This window comes from Neofelis nebulosa, chromosome 3 (genome assembly GCF_028018385.1).
Source record: "Neofelis nebulosa isolate mNeoNeb1 chromosome 3, mNeoNeb1.pri, whole genome shotgun sequence".
NCBI classification, from domain to species: Eukaryota; Metazoa; Chordata; class Mammalia; order Carnivora; family Felidae; genus Neofelis; species Neofelis nebulosa.
Window position 1 is genome coordinate 161,881,935 of NC_080784.1, and position 24,108 is coordinate 161,906,042.

Below are 24,108 nucleotides of genomic sequence, written 5' to 3' on the forward strand. Positions count from 1 at the left end.
TCTCCACCCTTCCCCCACTCGTGTTCTGTCTCAACAATAAATAAACATCTAAAAAATTTTTTTTTAATTCCAGTGTAGTTAATAGTGCTGTACTAGTTTCAGGTATACAATATAGTGATTCAGCAGTTCTGTGTAGTACTCCGTGCTCAAGATAAGTGTACTCTTAATCCTTTTCATCTATTTCACCCCCACCTACCCACCTCTCCTCAGGCAACCAGCTATTCTCTAAAGTTAAAAGTGTTTTTGGTTGGTCTCTAATAAAGGTGTCTTGGTATTCATAACAAACTCCTTTCAAACACACCTGATTTGATGTTAATGAGGTGACTTTCTGAACGTATCTCATAGGGGATAGTTGCCAGGGGAACTAAATACATGATTAGAGGGTTGACCATTCATTCCCATTGCCCTGACTCTCAGGAAGAGGAGGAGGCTACAGGTTAAATCAATAGGTAATGGCCAATGATTTAATCAATTATGCCTTCATAATTAAGCCTTTATAAAAACCCAGAAGGATGAGGTTTGGAGAGCTTCATTCTTGGCGACATGGAGATGAGGTGAGTGGTATGCCTGGAGAACATGATAGCTCCTTGCTCCCTTCCACGTACCTTGTCCTCTGCATTTCTTCCAGCTGGATGTTCTGAGTTAATTGTGTGGCGGATGGAAACCCCACACATTGAAGGTAGGGTCAAGGATAGTCAAAATCGCTTTTGAAATTATTTTTTTAAGAAATGACATTGACAACTGAGATAAATGGGGGATTAGGTGAAGAGAAGTGAAATTAGAATATAGCAACAAATGTGCAAAGGATCAGCAAGGTTCTAGGGTAGACATTTGATATAGTGGACAGGAGAAGAGTAAAAAGGTAGTTGGGGAAACAGGTGTCTAAGACATGAAACTTGGGGCAGCTGGGTGGCTCAGTCAGTTAAGCATCTGACTCTTGATATCAGTGTTGTGACTTAAAGCCCCATGCTGGGCTCTGTGTTGGGCGTGAGATCTACTTAAAAACAAAAAACAACAACAACAAAAACCCCCTGAAACTCTGTTTTCAAGGTACTTAACTAGTATAAGAAGTCAAACTTAGAAATAATGTAGTTGGGGTGCATGAATGGCTTACTTAGCTCAGTTAAGCATCCAAGTTTTGATCTCAGCTCGAGTCGATCTCAGGGTTGTGAGTTTAAACACTGCATTGGGTTCCATGGGCATGGAGCCTACTTAATGCAGCTGTTGCTAGCTTCTGTGAGAAATACAAGACCCCACTTGGGAAGGGTCCAAAGGCTTTTACCCTAGGGAAAAGCTAATATGCTAGCCTGTTACAGTTTTGTTTTGTGGCAGCAGACATGAGATTCCTGGGTCAAAGAGAAATTTATTATTCAAGGCAAAAGCAGTGGCCAGAGCTTCATTTATCAGTTCCCCCTGCCTCCCAAGTCCTACTGGGGTGATGGAGTCAGACAGAGATGGATGTCTGTGCACGCAGTAGGTTGTGTTACAGGAAAGAATACTAAGTTTGGGAGATTCGCTTTTATAGGAAATGGAAGCAAGCCTGCTCTTTGGGAAAGCATTACCTCAGCTCTGAAGATCCGTCACCCCAAACAACCCTGAAAAATGACCTGGATAAAAAGCAATCAATACCTTGTATTTTTGGCATGCCCAGCAAGAATTTGCAAGGACATTCAGGCCCATGGCAGAGTGTTCCTCCCAACAGTATGCTGGGTTCATGGGATGGTGGGGGAGGATAGGTAAATTCCAATACAAGGCTTGAAGAAAGGCATCAAGAAGGTGATGTTTAAGCTGTGTTTTCTTAAGAGGGGTAAATGTGCATCAAACAGGCACAGGGAGAAGAAAGGGTACTTCAGCCTGAGACCTAGCCAAAACACAGGTGTGGAAATTTGATAAGGGCTTGGTATATTCAGAAGATTTACTAGGGTCTCATCATAGCTGGAGCTTACAGGACCAGGTATGAGGAAGGGGGTGGGGGGAGCAGTGGCCCACTGACAGGGCTAGAAAGAGAACCATCTTGTTTACCTTGGTAAAGAGTCTGACTGTCCTGCAGGCAATGAGGGACCACTGAAGGGGGTCTTAAGCAAGGGAATGTTATGGTTAATCTGGTTTATGTTTTAGAATGGTCACTCTAGATTACCAGCTAAAAATGGTGTCTTGAACACCGCCTTCTGCATTTGCTTCCTCTTAAGCCCCTTTGAAAATGATATTAAAGGGATTTAAGAGTCCTAAACTCTTAAGGATTAGAGGAAAAGATAAAATTCTGGAATCAAAAGCAAATGGTTCAGCTGATTTGGAAAAGTTGAATTTATATATATTTTGAGAGAGAGAGTGCATGTGGGTTGGGGTGGAGAAAGCATCCCAAACAGGCTGTGAGCTGTCAGTATGGAGCCCTACACAGGGCTCTATCCCATAAACTGTGAGATCATGACCTGAGCCAAAATCAAGATCAGACATGTAACCAACGGAACCACCCAGGAGCCCCTGGAAAAAGCTAAATTCTAAATCAGCAGAGAACAAAGGTAATAAACAATCCTATTTATATCACAGAACCCCTTAAAAACCTGAGAAGTTGGCTTCTGGAAAAAGGGCTGACAAGGGTAACTAAAAGGATTGGAAGATCATTTAGGAATGAGTTATATCCTTATGCCGCTACTCATCACCCCTGCAGCTTAATTCTGAAGTCTTTTATTCATGAAAGAGTAAAACAATATTTTTGTGTTAGAGGATACCTGAAACAATTAAGTAAAAAAAAATTTATACTCAATTCTGAGACACATCCCTCCACCCCCACATACACCACAGCCCTTCTCTCAACTTGATTTTCAACGAACTTGTCCCACAGACTCTGTTTCCAATTGCTTTTAAATGTCCCACTTTTAAATATGTGCAGATAAGTCACAATTACCAGACACCCCAGGAAGCCTCTAACATGAAAGATAGTGTCTGAAATCAACTAAAGAAGAAAAAAGCATATCCTACAGGGGGAAAAACAAAAAAAGCTACCATTAATATCAGAGTTGAAAGATGATAATGAATAAAACCGACATCACTCTAGCAGCAATTCATAGTTGGAGCCAAGCAAGACTGGAAAAGCTTTAGGGAAAAGCTGACCAAGAAGACCTGAACTAAGGTAGCAGTAGTGGAAATGAAGATAAGAACAATTTTTAAATGCAGATTGTAGGTCCCTCTGTAGAAAACTAATTCAGAACCTCTGGGGATAGAGGTCCAGGAATCTGTAATCTGTTTAACATCACCACAGCAGCTAGACTTTGAGATTAGGGACTGGAGACATAGGGTCTAATTGGGTATGGGGGGGGGGGGGGGTCTAGATTTCTTTACTGGCTGGGTGGATGATAGTGTCATTCTCAAATACAGAAACAAGTTTGGGAATACCCCCTTCCTCCTAACAAAAATAAAAATATGATAGTTTGAGTAGCCTGTGGTACGTCTGGGTGAAAGTATCAATAAGCAGGTGGAGCTATCCCTTGCTTGGATTACTGCTAGTTTCTTACCACTGACCCTTAAGGACACAGGGTGTCCCATGATTTTTCATGTATGGTTGTCCATGCTGGGCTGTTTTCTCAGTCCTTCAGCACACACACACACCCCAAAACAACAACAACAAACTCAGCTATTGCAGAGAGTAGCTTAAAAATAGCATTCTTGTCTTTGACACTTGTAATAATTTATGTCTCTAATGATAACTTGGAAACCAATTATTATTTAGGCATGTAGCTTTGGTCACTCTCTCCCACTCAGACCTGTTTTATTTATTGCTATTAGTGAAAAATTTTTTTAGTCATCGTTTAAAACCTGTCTCTTCCAATTATGTCTGTCTCAGCCTAATTATGACAGGGACCTCCTTTGCAGGCTTTGTTGCAGGAGTCACAATCTTCCCAAACGCTACCACAGATTTCCAGACAATATAGAATGGATTAAGTCTTTTCTTTTTAATTTAACGTTTGTTTATTTTTGAGAGAGACAGAGTGTGAGCAGGGGAGGGGCAGCCAGAGAGGGAGACACAGAATCCAAAGCAGGCTCCAGGCTCTGTGTTGTCAGCACAGAGCCCCACGAGGGGCTCAAACTCACAAGCCGTGAGATCATGACCTAAACCGAAGTCGGACGCCTAACCTACTGAGCCACCCAGGCGGATTAAGTCCACTTTCTATTGCACTTCACAACTATTTCATCTTCCTTTTCATCAACCCTAGGCAATATCTTTCTCTCCACTTTGTGGAAAAGGAGACACCGTCTCTGAATTAAAGTACTTTGCCCGAGTTTCTTGGTATAGCTCCACACTGGTCAGCTCCAACGTCTTTGAAAATCTTGCCCAAAACCCAGCGCGACCAAAACAGGTGCCTGAGCTGACAGCATTAGGCAAAAAGGCTGCCAGCTCTACTCCCAGGTTAGCCCAGCCCTCTCGGGAGGGGGAGGGGCAGTGAGACACTACCTGCTCCGGGTAGCTCCAGCTGACGTCATTGCAACAGCGACGCAGAAGATTTACGCGACAGCCTGCGCCTCTTAGATCCCAGCGGTCATTGCGGCCAGCAGGCTTTACGGCTTGGGTGTGGCTGCTCTTTCACATATGTGTGGTGAGGTCTCCGATTCAGCTTGTTGGAGGGTCAGGTTGCGCTCAGACCTCTGCCCCAACCCTCAGGCCAGGCCTTCTAAGTGAGTCTCGCAGGAGGTGGTGTCCAGCGGGGACTTGTGTGGGAGAAGTGAAGTAAGGTGAGGCCTGGCGCTGCCTGTGCACAGATTGTTGAACTTCAGGGCCACTGCTTTGCTTCGGATGTGAGTCAGTGGCATCTGGCAGGTTGATGTGCAGACTAAAGTGACCTGTGTGATCTCTTCCTGAGTTGCCCAGCTTCGGACCCTCTGCCCCTTCTTTAGAAGAAAATAAGTGTGCCCCACCTCCTTACTAGGTTTGGAAGCTATAAAGTGCATTGTTATTCAATGTAGTTGTGTAATGGAAATTAAGAAGCCCATGGATGGGGAGGGGGGAAGTTTCTAGATTATTTAACTGTCTTTAAGATAACTAATAACCTAGAGAGAGACCTCTGGAGCACGACAGTTTGTTGACAGTCTTAACCTTTGAAGACTAAATAGCAGCATCTACTGCTGTAAATGAAGTAGGGAATATCTTTAACTTCATGGTTCCATTACATGTGAATCTGCTAAACTTAACTTGCTTCTCCCCGCCCCCCCTCCCCATAAGGGCTCAGAAATGTTTGGGTGTATAAAAGTATATAGTGTTCTTATATTTATTTGTTTATTCATTCATGTATTTGTTTTTTATTTTTTTTTAAAATGTTTATTCTTTGAGAGAAAGAACAAGCAGGGGAGGGGCAGAGAGAAAGGGAGACAGAATCCCAAGACCCTGGCTGTCAGCTCAGAGCTCAGTATGGGGCTCAGACTCATCAACCCAACCGGGAGATCATGACCTGAGCTGAAACCAGAACTAGGATGCTCAGTGAGCCACCCAGATACCCCTCTTTTTTTTTTTTAAAGTACAGTATTCTTTATTGGAGAGGATATTTATTTTATGATTCAGTTAATGAAAATGAAAACCTTGGAGAGTAGATTTTGCCTTAAGTGTGTAGCAACCCCTGGGAAACTGACAGTTAAAAGTAGAAAAACCTATTAATTGTATAGAGAGGTGTGGTAGCCTTGTAATTTGTCATAAAAATGGTGTATCTTCAGTTACCTTTATAATCTTGCCCCTTAACTTTGAAGTCAAGTATTTTGGAGTATAAAAATTAATCAGAATGTCCTCATGGAAAATTAAGTGCTATAATTGCTTTTGCATTAAAAAATGCAATTTTGGGGACACCTGGGTGGCTCAGGTGGTTAAGCATCTGACTTCAGCTCAGGTCATGATCTCACAGTTCATGAGTTCAAGCCCGCATCGGGCTCTATGCTGACAGGTCCGAACCTGGAGCCTGTTTCAGATTCTGTGTTTCCTTCTCTCTCTGGCCTTCTCTCTCAATCTCTCAATCTCTCTCTCTCTCTCTCTCTCTCTCTCTCTCTCTCTCTCTCTCTCTCTCTCTTTCTTTCTCTCTCAAAAAAATAGACATTAGAAAAATGCATATTTTTGGCACATACACATAAGATTTTTATGAAAATGCCTTAGTATAATATAGGCAATTTGTTATTCACAGTGGGAGAGAGTAGCAGAAGGTATCCTTCTGTACTGACTATACCTTGTCAGGGATAAACTCATTTGGCATGATTAATGGATAGTATGGACAGTCATCTTTATATAATGATAATTTGTGTGCATGAGGAAGAGCTTAAAATTTTAATCTTGTATATTACAAAAGAAAATATTTCTAGAAATGCTTACTAAAAATACTGTAAATACCAAAGATCTTTTATTTTTAAACTTTATATTTAGAAATCATAGCATTTTCAAACCTTATGGGTCTCAATAGTTATTAGTTCATTTTGCTCTTTTTTGTTCTCTAATTCACATCAATTAAATGACATGGGTGAAAGTTAATTTTATTTTTTATTTCTTTAAAAAATTTTTTTTTATGTTTATTTGCTTTTTGAGAGAAAGAGAGACAGAGTCGTGAGCAGGGGAGGGACAGAGAGAGAGGAAGACACAGAATCCGAAGCAGTCTCCAGGCTCTGAGCTGTCAGCACAGAGCCCGGTGCAGGGCTTGAACTCACAGACTGAGAGATCATGACGTGAGCTGAAGTTGGATGCTTAACCGACTGAGCCACCCAGGCACCCCTTATTTTTTATTTCTTTTTTTATTAAAAAAATTTTTTTTAACATTTATTTTGTAGAGAAAGAGAGCGTGAGCAAGAGAGGGGCAAAGAGAGGGAGACACAGAATCGGAAACAGGCTCCAGGCTTTGAGCTGTCACCACAGAGCCCAACGTGGTGCTTGAACCCATGAGTGTTAAGATCATGATCTGAACTAAATTCGGCCGCCTAACCGACTGAGCGCCCCCCAAGAGCCCCTTTATTTCTTTTTTTAATTAAAAAATTTTATGTTTGTTTATTTATTTATTTTGGAGAGAGAATAACAGAGTGCAAGTTGGGGAGGGACAGAGAAAGAGGGAGACACAGGATCTGAAGCAGGCTCCAGGCTCTGAGTTGCCAGCACAGAGCCCAACGTGGGGCTCAAACTCACGAACCAGGAAATCATAACCTGAGATGTAGTCAGATGCTTAATTGACGGAGCCACCCAGGCTCCTCTATTTTTATTTCTTTAAAGTTTATTTTAAGAGGGAGAGAATCCCAAGCAACCACATTGTCAGTACAGAGCCCTACAAGGGGCTCAGTCCCATAACTGAGATCATGACCTGAGCTGGAATCAAGAGTCAGATGCTTTACTAATTGAGCCACTCAGACAACCTGGTTAATTTTATTTTGAATTAGTAATGAAATCAGTTCAAATAAATATGAACAAATAAACTTGAATAATTAAAATAGGCTACTGGGTGAATCTCATTTGCTTTTGAAATATGGAAAAGAGTTCACAGAAGAGAAAAAAATCACCTTGCCTTTCAAGGAAATACTAGTAATTGTTTCTTTTAAATCAGTGATCCCTAAAGGGTTTTTTTGTTTGTTGGTTTGTTTTGTTTTGATGAATTACTATTTCTACTCTGGGGTGCCTGCGTGGCTCAGTCAGTTAAGCATCCAACTTTGGCTCAGGTCATGATCTCCAGTTCATGAGTTTCAACCCCACATCAGACTCTCTGCTGTTAGCACAGAGCCTGCTTTAGATCCTCTGTCCCCCTCTTTCATTGACCCTCCCCTGCTCGTGCATGTGTCTGTGCGCGTGGGTTCCCTTGCTCCCTCTCAAAAATAAACATTAAAAAAAAAAAAAAAAACCTAGAGGATAAAGAGCTTATTCAACAATTACAAAAGGGACTTGATGTGACCTCTGAAGTCTTAAATAATATCATAGTTTATATACAGTGGACTAAAATTGGATCGATTTAGATAGCTTTTCCTTTTTTCTATCAAAGGTTGACTTTGCTTTCACCTAAGTTCAGTTTCTAAAAGTATAGTTTATTTGTATTAATCTCTTCAAAGACATTTTGCAGGATTTTAACTACTTTATCTTAATCTGGGATGGAAACCAAAGAAAAAATGAAAAGAAAATTAAGCATGTAGTGCTTTAAATTGTTTTTTTTTTTTCCTTAATGTTTATTTATTCTTGAGAGAGAGAGACTGAGCATTAGTGGGGGAAGGGCAGAGAGAGAGAGGGAGAGACAGAATCCAAAACAGGCTCCAGCTCTGATCTGTCAGCACCAAGTCCGGCACGGGGCTTGAACCCATGAACCGTGAGATTATGACCGGAGCCGAAGTTGGACACTTAACTGAGCCACCCAGACACCCCTAAAGTGGGTTTTATTGGTTAATTTTTTATATGCATTTTTTACATTGTGGTAAGTTGAGAGAGAATTCTACATTTCTACCTGTTTCATTCTCATCTGTGTATACCACTCCTCTCCCAAATTTTCTTCCAGCTCAGACCTAGTGTTAGGTTGATAGTATCAAATTAATTTTCAACTCCTTGTTCTCAACATAGATACTTCCTAAATTCAGAGATTAATTATGTTTTTGATATAGTTGTTTTTGTGAGGAATGATTTGTATTGAAGTTTCTCTCTCCCTTTTTCACCCTGCCATGTTCCCTAAAACTCCCTATCCCCATAATATTTTTGTATATAGGTGGAGTTCTCTGCTTCCAATGAGGCTTCAATAAACCAGTGAAATGACTCTTCAGGAATTGGTACATCGGGCTGCCTCCATTTATTCAGATAAAATAGCTGTATGTTTTGATGAGTGTAACAACCAGCCTCCAGTTTATTACACCTATAAGTCTGTGGTTCATGCTGCTTCAGAATTATCAAATTTTCTACTATTACACTGTGACTTTCAAGGAATTCGGGAAGTTGGTCTCTACTGCCATCCTGGTATTAACTTACCCTCTTGGATTTTAGGGTAATTATTTTAATGCTGAATTTTTAGTTTTCTAACCTAATTTTTAATTCTTTAATACATAGAGTGTTGTATCTTACATAAAAATACAATAGTATACAGAATAGTGTTGCTTGGTCAGTTTTAGAGAGGCTAAAGAAGTTCGTATTTCCCAACAATTATTTTTAATCATTTAATTGATCTGAGTTTATTTAGGAGACAAGAAATTTTCATTAACAGAATATTTAAGTATCTCCAAAATATAAGGGCTTCATTTGTCTACCAAAAGAAAATGGTCATACATTCGTTATATCAAAGCAAACAAGTATTTCAGAAATAACATGACCATTTTTTCTCCTGAGACTGAAGTTTAGGTACTCAAAGTATTCAGTAAATGAATGAATAAGTGAAGTTTTGGATGTTGGTTCATAAAAAAATGAGCTATGGACTGAGGACACTAATTATTATTTGCAAAATGTTCATCATTAAGTTGTTATAGAATATTATCCTTATATAGTGATTTCTGTACTAGGGTTCTACAGTAAATAAAAGCTATTAAAGAAGTAGAAAAGTTGATGCTCATCCCATAATATGTGTGTTAGTAGATTAATGTATAAATGTAAAGCAAAAAAAGTTAAAATTTGGCTTCCATTCAATCATTGAAAAAATTTTATTGAAAATTTACTATGTGCAAAAATCCATTGTCCCCAAAGTATACCTGAAAGTACTTTTTTTAGATTTTATTTTTAAGTAATCTCTACGCCCAGTTTGGGGTTTGATTTCCCACAACCCCAGTATCAAGAGTCTTGTGCTCTACTGACTGAGCCAGACAAGCACCCTTACCTCAGAGTATTTTTGGTTAAAACAACTAACTGATTTTGGATCTTAAAGTGATAAAAATTTAATGGTGGATATTCTGCCTTAAAAACAAAATAGAAATAACTATAAGCAACGATGTGTCAACAAAAACATTGGCATTTCTGATATAGTCGTTGGTAAAGTACATAGGGAAATAGAAATGCTTAACGATGATTTTCAACAGATCTTCTATGCTGAAGAAATGCTATTCTATACTCTTTATTTAGAATTCTCCAAGTCCCTGCTGCTTATGCTCCTATTGATCCAGATGCACCACCAGCGTTGTCAACTCATTTTATGAAAAAATGTAATCTAAGTTATATTCTTGTTGACAAACAGCAAATTAATGTAAGTGTGTGTATTTAAATTTGTGTGTGTGTTTATCTTTCAATTGAAGGGTGTGTGTGTACATTTCTACGTTTCCTAAATGTAGACATTTGGGTTGGATAATTGTTGTGAGGAGTGTCCTGTACATTATAGGTTATTTGAACAGCCTCCCTGGTTTCCACCCACTAAATGCCAGTAGCACTGCCTCGACCCCACCCCATCCCACTTGTGACAATGAAAATTGTCTCCAGAAATGGCCAGATGTCTCCTGGAGGTACAATTCACCTCCTACACTCTATTGAGAAACACTGCACTATAGCATGAAGGCTATATGCCCTAGACATATAATTACTGTGCATTATTTTGAATTTCCTTTCTCTTTCCAAAGTTGTTTCTAGGAAAATTTTATAATAATGGAAACCTTTTTTAAAATTTTATTTTTGAGAGGGAGAGGGAAACAGGTACAGAGGGAGGGAGAGAGAGAATCCCAAGCAGGCCTTGAGCTGTCAGCGCAGACCCCAACATGGGGCTTGAACTCACAAACTGAGATTATGACCTGAGCCAAAATCAAGAGTTGGATGCTCAACTGACTGAGCCACCCAGGTGCCCCAAAACCATATCTTTGTATATTTGTAGCAATTTGTAGTGATCAACAACATTAAAGAACAATAACCAGGCTTAGATTTTGAAAAAGAGATTGGCACTTAGAGTTTTCCAGAGAGGTCTAGTCTATTTATTTTTTTAAAATGCCCATTTATTTTGAGAACACAAGCCGGGGAGGGGCAGAGAGAGGGAGAAAGAAAATCCCAAGCGGGCTGTATGCAGCCAGCACAGAGGTTGACATGGGGCTTGATCTCACAATCGAGTGAGATCATGACCTGAGCCGAAATCAAGAGTTGGACGCTTAACCAACAGAGCCAGTCAGGCACTTCCTAAATTTATTTTTTAATTTTTAAGTGACTGCCAACCAAATATGTAGCCAAGAGACATTGCTTTATGGGCAAGAGTTGGTTATTACATGTTCAGGAAGATCCAGCCCATGTTTCATTATTTCTTCATAAAATATTGTTTTACCAAAGAGGAGAAAAGAGCATTATAGAACATATATTCAGTTTAGCCTGTTTTTACCCATTTCCTAGCTGAACCAATTTGTATTTGAGGATAACTTAAATGCGTTCCACTTATGTATCTATATGTCTGTGCATCTCTGAATATATAATGAAAAATATCAAAAGCTTGAGATGCATGGAGGAATTCCTAGAGAATCACGAGTATTAGAATAAAGACTCTAGAAGGAGACAACTAAAGTATAATTGGTGAATATTTTCTAAATAAACATTAATGTGTAGTCAAAAGTTTTCTCAGATTGTTTATTTGTTTGCTTTTTTAATGTTTGTTTATTTTTGCGAGAACACCAGAAAGCTGGAGAGGGGCAAAGAGAGGGACAGAGGATCCAAAGCAGGCTCCATGCTGATAGCAGAGAGCCCACTGTGGGGCTTGAACTCATGAACCGCGAGGTTATGACCTGAGCTAAAGTTGGACACTTAACCAACTGAGCCACCCAGGTGACCCTGGTTATTTCTTTGTTGATGTAATAAACAGCTTTGTTTATGGGAATGTGACATTCGTTTTTCTTGACAGCCTTGGTGAAGGTTTTATAAAAGAGGTGGTTGAATTTGAGAATTGTCAGTATTGCGTGTTCTTTTTTTTTTTTTTTTTAATTTTTTTTAACGTTTATTTTGAGACAGAGAGAGACAGAGCATGAACGGGGGAGGGTCAGAGAGAGAGGGAGACACAGAATCTGAAACAGGCTCCAGGCTCTGAGCAGTCAGCACAGAGCCCGACGCGGGGCTCGAACTCACATACCGCGAGATCGTGACCTGAGCCGAAGTCGGACGCTTAACCGACTGAACCACCCAGGCGCCCCTTGCGTGTTCTTTATAACTGCTTATATAAGGAGTTGGTCATATAGAAAACACCATAGGAAGTCCCTTGCTTCCCCTTCCATTACTTTGATGATGGTATAAGTGTTCCTCCTTGACACATGAGCAATCAGGATGTACTTACTGAACCCAGCATCCACTAGAATAGTAGTTCTCAGCTGGAGATCATTTTGCCTCCCAGGATACATTTGGCAATGTCCACAGTTATTTTTTATTATGCTGACAGTGCGGTGCTCCTGGCATCTAGTGGGTAGAGGCCATAGATGCTGCTAAAAATCCTATAAAGCACAAGATAACCTACAAAGATTTATCTGGTGCAAAATGTTAGTAGTGTTGAGATTGAGAAACCATACACTAAAGACAAGTTTTTTGGGAGGGCATCAGTATGTGAAAGAAGCCCAAGACCTGATTCCAGCTGCTTATAACATATAATTGACCTTTGGACAACATGGTTTGAACTGCGCAGGTCCACTTACATGCGATGGTTTTTTTTGTTTTGTTTGTTTTTTTTTAATACAGTACAGTACACCATTGTAAATGTATTTTCTCATGATTTTCTTTTTTAGCATTGATACAGTACGTTTTAATATAGTCCATATTCAGATTTCCATATTTACCTCCAAAAAATCCTTTTAGCTTTTTTGGGGGAGGGGTACAAAATCCAGTCAAATATCATATAATACATCCCTTTCTCACACCTCCTTAGTATCCTTTCATCTAGAACAGCTCTCCTACCTTTTTCAAAAATATTTCACATCTTTCAGAAATCAGAGTTATTGAGGTATAATGTACATAGAGTAAAAATCACCTAGTTTATGTGTACATTTTAATGAGTTTTGGCAAATATAAACAGTTATGAAAACACCTCTTCAATAATGATATGTTTTCCTTATTTCAAAATCCTTGTGCCCCTTTTCAGTCAGTCCCAAGTACATTTTTTACATTTCCTCTTTTTTGAAACTATTTTAAAGGCTTTTGTGATGCCATGGCTGGTCTAGTTTTCCTCCCAGATCTCCTCAGTCACTTTAGCCAGCTTCTCTTCCTCTGTGAGGACAGGAAACTTGTTTGTAACAGTTTGTCACTTAGGATCATACTCTCAACACCTAGAACAATACCTGGTGTAGGAAACACTGCAAAGTGAGGCACTTTGAACTATGCTCATTTATGTAATGTTTAGTTTCCAGCTAAATATTACCTTCATTTTCTAAATGACCATAAAGCTCAACAAAGTATAATTGGTACCATTTACAAAACCACTATATAACAAAGCCAGGATTTAAATACATTGGGTAAAATATGTTCTGATTAATTATATTTCAGTATTAAAAATTGTTTTTAATGTGCATAGAGTTGATACAAAATGTTACATTGGTTTCAGGTGTGCAACGTGATCTAGCGTCTCTATACATTATGCTAAGGTCGCTACAAGTGTAGCTACCAACTCACTGTACGGTGTGATTATGGTATCACTGACTATATTCCCTATGCTGTACCTTTATTCCCTATTATCTCAGTATTTACAGACAGATGTGTGAATATTGAAAATAATTGCGATTACAGAATTTAAGATTTTTAGAGCCCTTTATTCTTAGGGTATAAGGTTATGCACATTCACTAAGAGCTGTATAGTGTAATACTTATGTAACATTTTGAATTTGAAAAGCACTTGTTGAGCTGCAGAATAAGTAAGGCAAATGTTATTTGGTCATTACTTTGTAGTCACTTGAGAGATTTTATGAGTTTAATTCTTTTTTTTAATTGAAGTATAGTTGGCATCCAATGTTAGTTTCAAGTGTACAATGTAGTGGTTCAAGTTTATATGTTATCTTCATTGTAAGTGTAGCTACCATCTGTTGCCGTATAATGGTATTACAATGTTATTGACTATATTCCCTATGCTGTACCTTTTATCCCCATAACTTATTCCGTAACTGGAAGCCTGTATCTCCTTTTCACCCATTTTCACCCACCCTTCTCCCCCTATGGCAACCACATTTGTTCTTTGTATTTATGGGTCTGTTTGTGTTTTTTGTTTTTGTTCTTTAGATTACACATATAAATGAAATCATGGTATATTTCTCTCTTGTTTCATTTAGCATAATTCCCTTGAAGTCTGTGTTGTAAATGGCAAGATCTCCTTTTTATGGCTGAATAATATTCATGTGTGTGTATGTGTACATTATAGCATCTTTATCCATTTATTTATTGGACACTTGGTTGCTTCCATATCTTGGCTGCTGTAAATAGCCCTGCAATGCACATAGGAATGCATATATCTTCTTGTATTATGTTTTCATTTTCTTTGGGTAAATGCCCAGTAGTGGAATTACTGGATCATATGGTATCCTTTTTTTTTTTTTTTTTTTTTTTAATGTTTATTTATCTTGAGAAGGAGAAAGAGAATCCCAAGCAGTCTCTGCACTATCAGCACAGAACCCGATGCAGGGTTTGATCTCATGAACTGTGAGATCATGATCTGAGCTGAGATCAAGATTCAGATGCTTAACCGACTGAGAGCCACCCAGGTTCCCCTCATATGGTAGTTCTAATTTTAAGTTTTTGAGGAGCCTCCATCCAGTTTACCACAGTGGCTGCACCAATTTACATCCTCACCAATATTTGTTATTTCTTGTCTTTTTGATTCTACTCATTTTGACAAATGTGAGGTAGTATCTCATATTTTTGATTTGCATTTCCCTGATTAGTGATGTTGAATGTCTTTCATGTGCCTGTTGGCCATCTAGATGTCGTCTTTGGAAAATATCTATTCAGGTTCTCTGCCTATTTTTTTTTTTAATTTTATTTTTAATTTTTTTAAATTTACATCCAAATTAGTTAGCATATAGTGCAACAATGATTTCAGGAGTAGACTCCTTAATGCCCCTTACCCATTTAGCCCATCCCCCCTCCCACAACCCCTCCAGTAACCCTCAGTTTGTTCTCCATATTTATGAGTCTCTTCTGTTTTGTCCCCCTCCTGTTTTTATATTATTTTTGTTTCCATTCCCTTATGTTCATATGTTTTGTCTCTTAAAGTCCTTACATGAGTGAAGTCATACGATTTTTGTCTTTCTCTAATTTCACTTAGCATAATACCCTCCAGTTCCATCCACGTAGTTGCAAATGGCAAGATTTCATTCTTTTTGATTGCCGAGTAATACTCCATTGTGTATATATACACATCTTCTTTATCCTTTCATCCATCGGTGGACATTTGGGCTCTTTCCATATTTTGGCTATTGTTGATAGGGCTGCTATAAACATGGGGGTGCATGTGTCCCTTCGAAACAGCACACCTGTATCCCGTGGATAAATGCCTGGTAGTGCAATTGCTGGGTTGTAGGGGGTAGTTCTATTTTTAGTTTTTGAGGAACCTCCATACTGTTTTCCAGAGTGGCTGCACCAGCTTGCATTCCCACATCTGCCTATTTTTTTAATGGGATTATTTGTTTTGGTTTTGGTTTATTTATTTATTTTTTGATGTTGAATTGTAAAAGCTCTTCATATATTTTGGATATTAACCATTTATCAGATACATCATTTGGAAGTATTTTCTCCCATTTAGTAGGTTGCCCTTTTATTGGTGGCTTTCACCTTTTATTGATGGCTTACTTCTCTGTGCAAAATCTTTTTATTTTGCTGAAGTCCCAATAATTTGCTTTTGTTTCCCTTGCTTGAGGAGACATATCTAGAAAAATGTTGCTAAGGCTGATGTTAAAGAGATTATGGTCTGTTTTTTTCTAAGAGTTTTATGGTTTTGGTTTCACATTTAGGTCTTTAATACACCGTGGGTTTATTTTTGTGTGTAGTATATGAGAGGGGCCCAGTTACAGTCTTTTGCACGTAGCTCTCCAGTTTTCCCAGCACCATTTATTGAAGAGACTCTTTTCCTAATTGCATATTCTCGCCTCTGTGTCATAGATTAATTGACCATATAAGCATGGGTTTATTTCTGGTCTCTCTGTCCTGTTGTTCTATGTGTCTGTTTCTGTGCCAGTACCATACTGCTTTGATTACTACAGCTTTGTATTATGTTTTGAAACTGGGATTGTGATACCTCACCCTCTGTTCTTTCTTAAGATTGCTTTGGCTATTTGGGGTCTTTTGTGGTTCCATACAAATTTTAGGATTATTTGTTCTAGTTCAGTGAAAAATGCTTCTGGTATTTTGATGGGATTATATTGAATCTAGATTGCTTTGCACAATATGGACATCTTAACGATATTCTTCCAGTCTATGGCCATGAAATATCTGTTCATTTGTGTTGTCTTCACTTTTTTTCATCAGTGTTTTTTTTATATTTTCACAGTACTCTTCTTTTAGCCTCTTGGTTAAATTCATTCTAGATATTTTATTACTTTTGGTGTAATTGTAAATGGAATTATTTTCTTAATTTCTCTTTCCTTGCTAGAATATAGGAATTGCTTAATTGGTACTTCCTTGCTAGTATATAGGAATGCAACAGGTTTCTGTATATTAATTTTGTATCCTGCAACTTTATGGAATTCATTTATTTTTTTTAAGTTTTATTTACTTTTTTTAATTTACTTTTTTTGTAATGTTTCTTTTTGAGAGACAGAGATAGATAGTGAGTGGGGGAGGGCCAGAGAGAGAGGGAGACACAGAAATCTGAAGTAGACTCCAGGTTCTGAGCTGTGAGCACAGAGCCTGACGTGGAGCTCAAACTCGTGAACCATGAGATCATGACCTGAGCCAAAGTTGTACACTTAACCTACTGAGCCACCCAGGCGCCCCTAAAGTTTATTTACTTTTGAGAGAGTGTGTGTGTGTGTGCACACACACATACAGACATGCGCATGCACACGCCACAGGTATGTGCATGTGCAAGTAAGGGAGAGGCAGAGAGAGGGAGACACAGGATCCAGAGCAGGCTCTCTGCTGACAGAACCCACAAACCGTGAGATCATGACCTGAGCCCAAGTCAGATGCTTAACAGACTGGGCCACCCAGGCACCCTCATTTATTACTTTTAATAGTTTTTGATGAAATCTTTAGGGTTTTCTATTAGTATGATGTCATCTGCAAATAGTAACAGTTTAATTTTTTTCTTACCAATTTGGATGTCTTTCCTCCCACCCCCAAACCCTTTATTGCTGTGGCTAGAACTTCCAGTAAGTACCATTTGAATAAAAGTGGGTGGACATCCTTGTCTTATTTCTGATCTTAGAGGAGAAGCTCTGTTTTCACCATTGAATAGGATGTTAGCTGTGGGTTTTTCATATATGGCCTTTTATTATGGTGAGGCTTGTTCCTTGTCTTTGTTGCAAGTTTTTATCATGAATGATACTGAGTTTTGTCAGATGCTTTTTCTGCATCAATTAAGAGGATGTGATTTTTTATTCATTTTCTTATTGTGAATTACATTGACTTGTGAATATTGGACCATTTTTGCAACTTTGGAATAAATCACATTTGACTGTAGTGAATGATCCTTTTAATGTTTTGTTGAATGAGGTTTGCTAGTATCTTATTGAGCGTTTTTGTATCCATGTTCATCAGGGAAATTGGCCTGCAGTTTTCTTTTTTTGTAGCGTCTTTTAAAAAAATATTCTTTTGCATTTAGTGTTTGTTTATTTTAAAGTTTATTTATTTTGAGAGGGGTGGGGGCAAAGAGACAGAGAGAGAATCCCAAGCCGGCTCCACACTCTCAGCATGGAGCCTGATGTAGGGCTTAAAGCCACAAACCATGAGATCATAACCTGAGCCAAAATCAAGAGTCAGATGATTCACAGACTGAGCCACCCAGGTGCCCCTGTTTATTTATTTTTAAGGTTTCTTTATTTTGAGAGAGAGCATGTACATGATTAGGGGAGGGGCAAGATAGAGAATCCCAAGCAGGCTGTGTGTTGTCAGTGCAGCCTGATTCAGGTATCGATCTCACAAATCCTGAGATCATGACCTGAACCAAAATCAAGAGTTGGATGCTTAATCCACTGAGCCATACAAGCACCTGTATTTATTTCTTTTTAAGTAGACTTGATGCCCATGGTGGAGCTTGAACTCATGATCTTGAGATCAAGAGTCCTCTATGTTCTACCAACTGTGCCAACCAGGCACCCCAGGTGTTAACTCCTCTTTAAATGCCTCATATAATTCACCTGTGAGTCCACCTGGTCCTAGACTTTTTGTTTGAGAGTTTTTGGATTACCAATGCAATTTTGTTACTAGTGATTGGTCTATTCTGACTTTCTATTTCTTCCTGATTTAGTTTTGGAAGATTGTGTGTTTCTAGGAATTTATTTCTACTAGGTTATTCTATTTGTTGGCATATAATTTTTCATAGTAGTCTCATAATCCTTTTTTATTACTGTGATATTTGTTGTTAATTTATTTTATTTGGGTCCTCCTTTTTTGATGAGTCTGGCTAAAGGTTTATCAACTTTCTTTATCTTTTCAAAGAACTGGCTCTTGGTTTCATTGATCTTTTCTATTGCTTCTTAGTCTATTTCATTTATTTCTGCTTTGATCTTACCATATCCTTCTACTCACCTTGGGTTTTGTTCTTTTTCTTTGAGGTAATCCAGTATCACTGTAAATTCTCTTAGAACTGCTTTTGGTGTATCCCAGCTTTGGACTATTGTTTTCTTTTGTCTTCATGTAATTTTTGATATCCTTTTTAATATCTTTGTTGACCCATTGGTTGTTCAGTAGCATGTTTAGCTTGTGCGTGTTTGTGTTTTTCCAGGTTTTTTTCTTAATTTCTAGTTTCATATCATTGTGATTTAAAAAAAAAAAAGATGCCTGTTAGGATTTAAATCTTCTTAAATTATTGAGACTCGATTTTTGTGGCCTAATGTGATCTATCCTAGAGAATGTTCCATGTGTACTTGAAAGGAGTGAGGAATGTGTATTCTATTTGATGGAATGTTCTGTATATATTTAAGCCCATCTGGTATAATGTGTTCAAAGTCACGGTTTCCTAATTTTCTGTCTGAACAATCTATCTAGTGATGTAAGGTGTTAAAGTCCCCACTATTGGGGCTCCTGGGTGGCTTATTTGGTTAAGCATCTGCTTCTTGATTTCAGCTCAGGTTATGATCCCACAGTTTGTGGGATTGAGCCCTGCATCAGGGCTATCAGTGCAGAGTCTGCTTGGGACTCTCTCTCTGTCTCTGCCCTTCCCCTTACTCATGTTTGCTCTCTCTCAAAAATTTTTTTCTAAAAAGTCCCCACTATTATAAGTTTCTCCCTTTGTTAATTTTGCTTTATGTCTTAAATACTGTAGGTGCTACAGTATTGGGTACATAGATCTTTATAATAGTTATATGCTTTTGTTGTATTGATCTTATTCCGTAATGCCCTTCTTTTTCTCTTATTACAGGCTTTGTTTTAAAGTCATTTTGTCTGGGGGCACCTGGGTGGCTTAGACGGTTAAGTGTCTGACTTCAGCTCAGGTCACAATCTCAAATGTTCGTGGGTTTGAGCCTGGCATCAGGCTCTATCCTGACAGCTCAGAGCCCAGAGCCTGCTTTGGATTCTGTGTCTCCCTGTCTGTCTGTCCCTCCCCTGCTGGCTCATGCTCTGTCTCTCAAAAATAAATAAACATTAAAAATAAATGAATAAGTAGTCTTTTTGTCTGATAATAAGTATTGCTACCCTGGCTTTTTTTTTTTTTTTCTTTCTTTTTTTTCTTATGGAATATCTTTTTCCATTCTTTCAATCTGTACATATATTTAGGTCTGAAGGGAGTCTCTTATAGGCAACATATAGATGGGTCTTTTTTTTTAATCCATTCCATTGTTCTATGTCTTTTGATTGGAGCATATTTAGACCATTTGCATTTCAAGTAATAGGTATGTACTTAATGCCATTTTGTTGTTTTCTGATTGTTTTTATAGTTCTTTGCTATTCCCTCTCCTGATCTCTTTCCTTGTGATTGTTGATTTTATTTGTGTTATTCTTGGCTTTTTATGTTTGTTTGGTTTTTTTTGTATATATTGTAGATTTGTGGTTACCATGAGGTTTATAGATAACATCCTAAGTATGTAGCAGTCTGTATTAAGTTGGTTACTTAAGCTTAAACATATTCTAAGAGAACTACTTCTTTATTCTCCCTTTACATTTTATTTATATGTTGTCATATTTTACATCTCTTTATTGATAATTTTCTTCTAATTATGGCCTCTTCTTTTCCTCTTAAATAAGTATCATTAATATTTTTTATAAAGCTGGTTCCGTGGTGAACTTTTTTAACTTTTGTTTGGGGAATTCTTTATCCTTCAAATTTTTTTTTTTTTTTAAGTTAGAGAGTGTGAGCATGAATAGGGGAGGGGCAGAGCAAGAATTCCAAACAGGCTCTGCAGTATCAGTGCTAGAGCCCGATATAGGGCTTGAACTCACAAACCATGAGGTCATGACCTGAGCTGAAGTTAAGAGTCTGATGCTTAACTGACTGATCCACCTAGGTGCCATTATCTTTCCTTCAATTCTGAATGGTAACCTTGCTGGGTAGGCTATTTTTGATTGTAGGCTTTTTCTTTTCAGCTCTTTGAATACATCATGCCAATCCTTTCTGACCTGTAAAGTTTCTGCTGAAAAATCAGCTGATAGCCTTATTGGTTTCCCTTGTATGTAACTTTTTGCTTCTTGCCACTTTAAAATTCTCTGTGTTTTGTGCCTGAGTGGCTTAGTCAGTTAACTATCTGTCTTTGGCTCAGGTTATGAGCTCGTGAGTTTGAGCCTCACATCAGACTCTCTGCTGTCAGCACAGAGCGTGCTTTGGATCCTCTGTCTCCCTCTCTCTCTGCCCCTCCTCCTCCCTTCCCCTGCCCTCTCAAATATTAAAAAGAATTTTAGGGGCACTTGGGTGGCTCAGTCAGTTAAATGTCTGACTCTTGGTTTTGGCTCAGGTCATGATCTCACAGCTCGTGAGTTTGAGCCCCGCATTGGGCTTTGCATTGACAGCACGGAGCCTGCTTTGGATTCTGTCTCCCTTTCTCTCTGCCACTTCCCCACCCACACTGTCTCTATCTCTCTCAAAATAAATAAATTTTAAAATCTTAAAAAAAATTGTTTTTATACAATAAAATTCTTTCTGTATCTTTTAAACTTTGACTTTTTTTTTATTAAAAAAAATTTTTTTTAAATATTTATTTTTGAGACAGAGAGAGACAGAGCATGAACGGGGGACGGTCAGAGAGAGGGAGACACAGAATCTGAAACAGGCTCCAGGCTCTGAGCTGTCAGCACAGAGCCTGACGCAGGGCTCGAACTCACGGACCGCAAGATCATGACCCGAGCCGAAGTCGGCTGCTTAACCGACTGAGCCACCCTGGCGCCCCTAACCTTTGACATTTTAATTTGTTATGGTGTGGACCTTCTTGGGTTCACCTTGTTTGGAACTCTCTATGCTTCCTAAACCTGGATATCTTTTTTCTTTTCCAGGTTAGGGAATCTTCCATACAGTTTTCTTAACATCTTTTATCTAACAACTTACATCATTCTAAGAAAACCATATATAGTACGTGTAGCATTCAGAGTATATATTAATTGATTATGTCATCAAGAAGGTTTCTGGTCAACTGTAGGCTATTAGTAAAGTTTGGGAAGGGGGGTCAGAGTCATTCATGGATTTTAGGGTTGGTGGCTCCATAACCCATGTGTTGTTCAAGGGTCAACTGTGGTTGGAGAGAAAAGTTATCATAATCTTAAACCTGTAAGTTCCACATAATGTGTTCATACCCTAAGAGAAATAAATGTAACCTAGTAGAGATAAGAAAAGTTTAATGGCAAAAGATGGTTTTGAACTAAGTCTTAAAAATATGTATTATAGGTCCTTAATTTTTTTAATATTACAGGCCATACCACACCTGACCCCTAATACACACACCACAAACAAATAAAACCCTATAGTCTCCTGCATTGTACCCTTGTTCTCATTTCTTTCTTATTTTTCTCTCATTTATAGTGATTTCTTTAATGTGAAAACTTATGTTTCATTAAACTTCTTTTTATAAATCCTAAAACATATATTCAAAGGAACCTCCCTTTTAGCATGTAAAAGTTGAATTTAATATATTTTTATCCAAATTAAGTAAATCTGTATTAATCTGTCTCCATCTACCAAATATCTGAGTCAGAAACTTAGCACTCTTCTTAGGCTCACTCTGTATTCAGAAAGTTACCCAGCCCTATTGATTCTTGTTCACGGGACCTTTCTGTCTGCTCTTGTTGCAACAGACTAGTTCAGGCCCAAATCACGTACCTCAATTGTTGCAAAAGGTTCATTAGAAAACCCTCACTTACCAAAAGTCTAACTTCTCAGTCTATCCTTGCCACCTTCAATTGAGTCTCATTGCTTATAAGTTAAGGTCTAAACCCCTTAGTATTGAGTATACAAATTTATTAAGGATAGCCTCTCCTCTCCTATTAACAATACTATATACCTAGTTCTTCAACTTACTGGAATTATTAAAGTTCTCCACGACACTAGCTTTATTGGGTCATATACTCTGCATTAGCTGTTTGCCCAATAAAGTACCCCTCTTTACTTGGACAAAAGCTACTTATAACATAAATATTACATATGATGAAGCAATCTCAGACCTTCCAGGCAGAGTTAAGATCAATCTCCTCTGTTCCTATTAACATTTCAAGCATATTCATGGTCAGGTACCACATTGCCCTGCAGTTGGATGTTTTTATGTCTGTTTATTTTGAAGGTGACTTTGAAAGTAAGGACAGCACTTTATTCTTGCAAGTTTTTATTTTTTAATCCCTAGTTATATAGCAAGTACTCAAAACAATGTTGAATGAGTGAATATTTCATATTACTTATATGTAAAAAAGTCATTTAACACTAATATTGTGAACTTTGTTCCCCCATGTAACAGAAATTCAAATCTTCCTATGAAACATTATTGAATTACGATACACTTACAGAACATACTGACTTAGTACTCTTCAGGCTTCACTGGGAAAATGTTGCAGTCAGTTTGATGCTAAACGACAGAAAACAGAAATATGAAGAAGGAAAAATGACAAACAGCACAAATTCTGAGAACAATGAAGAAAAGTCAGAAGAGCACATGGATGTGAGGCTAAACCATTGCTTAGCCTATGTTCTCCATACATCAGGCACTACGGGGATACCTAAGATTGTCAGAGTCCCTCATGCATGTATATTGCCAAACATCCAACATTTTCGGTGAGTTCTGTCCTTTGAATCCTTCTTCAAAACTTGTATTTTAAGGGGAAATACTTTTTTAAGTGAACTCTACCCCTGACGTGGGGCTCCAACTCATGACCCCAAGATCAAGATTTGCATGCTCTACTGACTGAGCCAGCCAGGTACCCCAAGGAATAATTTTTTTAATATACATTCTTTATAACTCTTGTTCCTAAATTGATAGTCATAAGTAGTTGGCTCTCTTGTTTTGGCTATATCTGAACTTTAGTTCTCTGCAGGCTGGGGCTTCACCTCTCTGATCCAGACCTGGAGCCGGACAGAGAGCAAATAAATGATATGCTTGGGAGCTTTGCTTCTTAATTAATAAGAAGAAGGAAGTGTGTTCCTGGCAGAGGTACAGCAGAAGAATGGGGGAAAGGAGTTTGGCTTGCAAGAGTGTTATCAGGGCAGAGAGGAGGAAAGAGTGGGAGGGCAGGAGCCATGTGACTTGAGGCAGGAGGCTGGTATGCCCTGTTGAAGAATTTTGAACTTAATCCAATAGATATAAAAATATTTCCATTTCATTAAGTTCATTCCTGTAGCATTGTAGACTTTGGTTTGCTCTTGTGGTCAGGAGATGAGAAATCTCTATGAAGTTGATTCTCAACTTGACAAGAAAGAAGGAAATACAAGAGGAAGGGAACCAAAGGGGAGTAATCTTAGGAAATCAAAAGAGGAAACAGAAACAAATATAGAAATAGAAACTTTGTGAGACAAGTATATATTTTTATGTCATTGTAAGTTATATATAATTAAAAAATTTCTAATCACATTTTAAAAGTACAAAGAAATAAAAAATTTAACAAATATTTAATTCAGTATATCTAAAATATTATTTCAGTATGTAATCAAA

At 38.2% G+C, this 24,108-nt stretch overlaps 1 protein-coding gene and 1 long non-coding RNA gene across 9 annotated transcripts in view; both read left to right on the forward strand.

Moving 5' to 3' along the window:
* Window positions 1-4,526: 4,526 nt before the first annotated feature.
* Window positions 4,527-24,108, forward strand: part of AASDH (aminoadipate-semialdehyde dehydrogenase) — a 44,066-nt gene continuing 24,484 nt past the window's right edge. For 2 of the 8 annotated variants that reach the window (XM_058722501.1, XM_058722499.1), the window contains exons 1-4: window positions 4,527-4,728; window positions 8,691-8,963; window positions 10,025-10,145; window positions 22,921-23,234. In XM_058722501.1, the coding sequence (XP_058578484.1) occupies window positions 8,734-8,963; window positions 10,025-10,145; window positions 22,921-23,234 (665 nt within the window). In that variant the 5' untranslated portion in view covers window positions 4,527-4,728; window positions 8,691-8,733. The other 6 variants (XM_058722500.1, XM_058722505.1, XM_058722503.1 and 3 more) reach the window with 6 other exon arrangements.
* On the forward strand, window positions 11,698-14,140 carry LOC131507557 (uncharacterized). The gene is made up of 2 exons (XR_009259557.1): window positions 11,698-11,809; window positions 12,045-14,140. It is a non-coding gene; the product is annotated as an uncharacterized LOC131507557 (long non-coding RNA).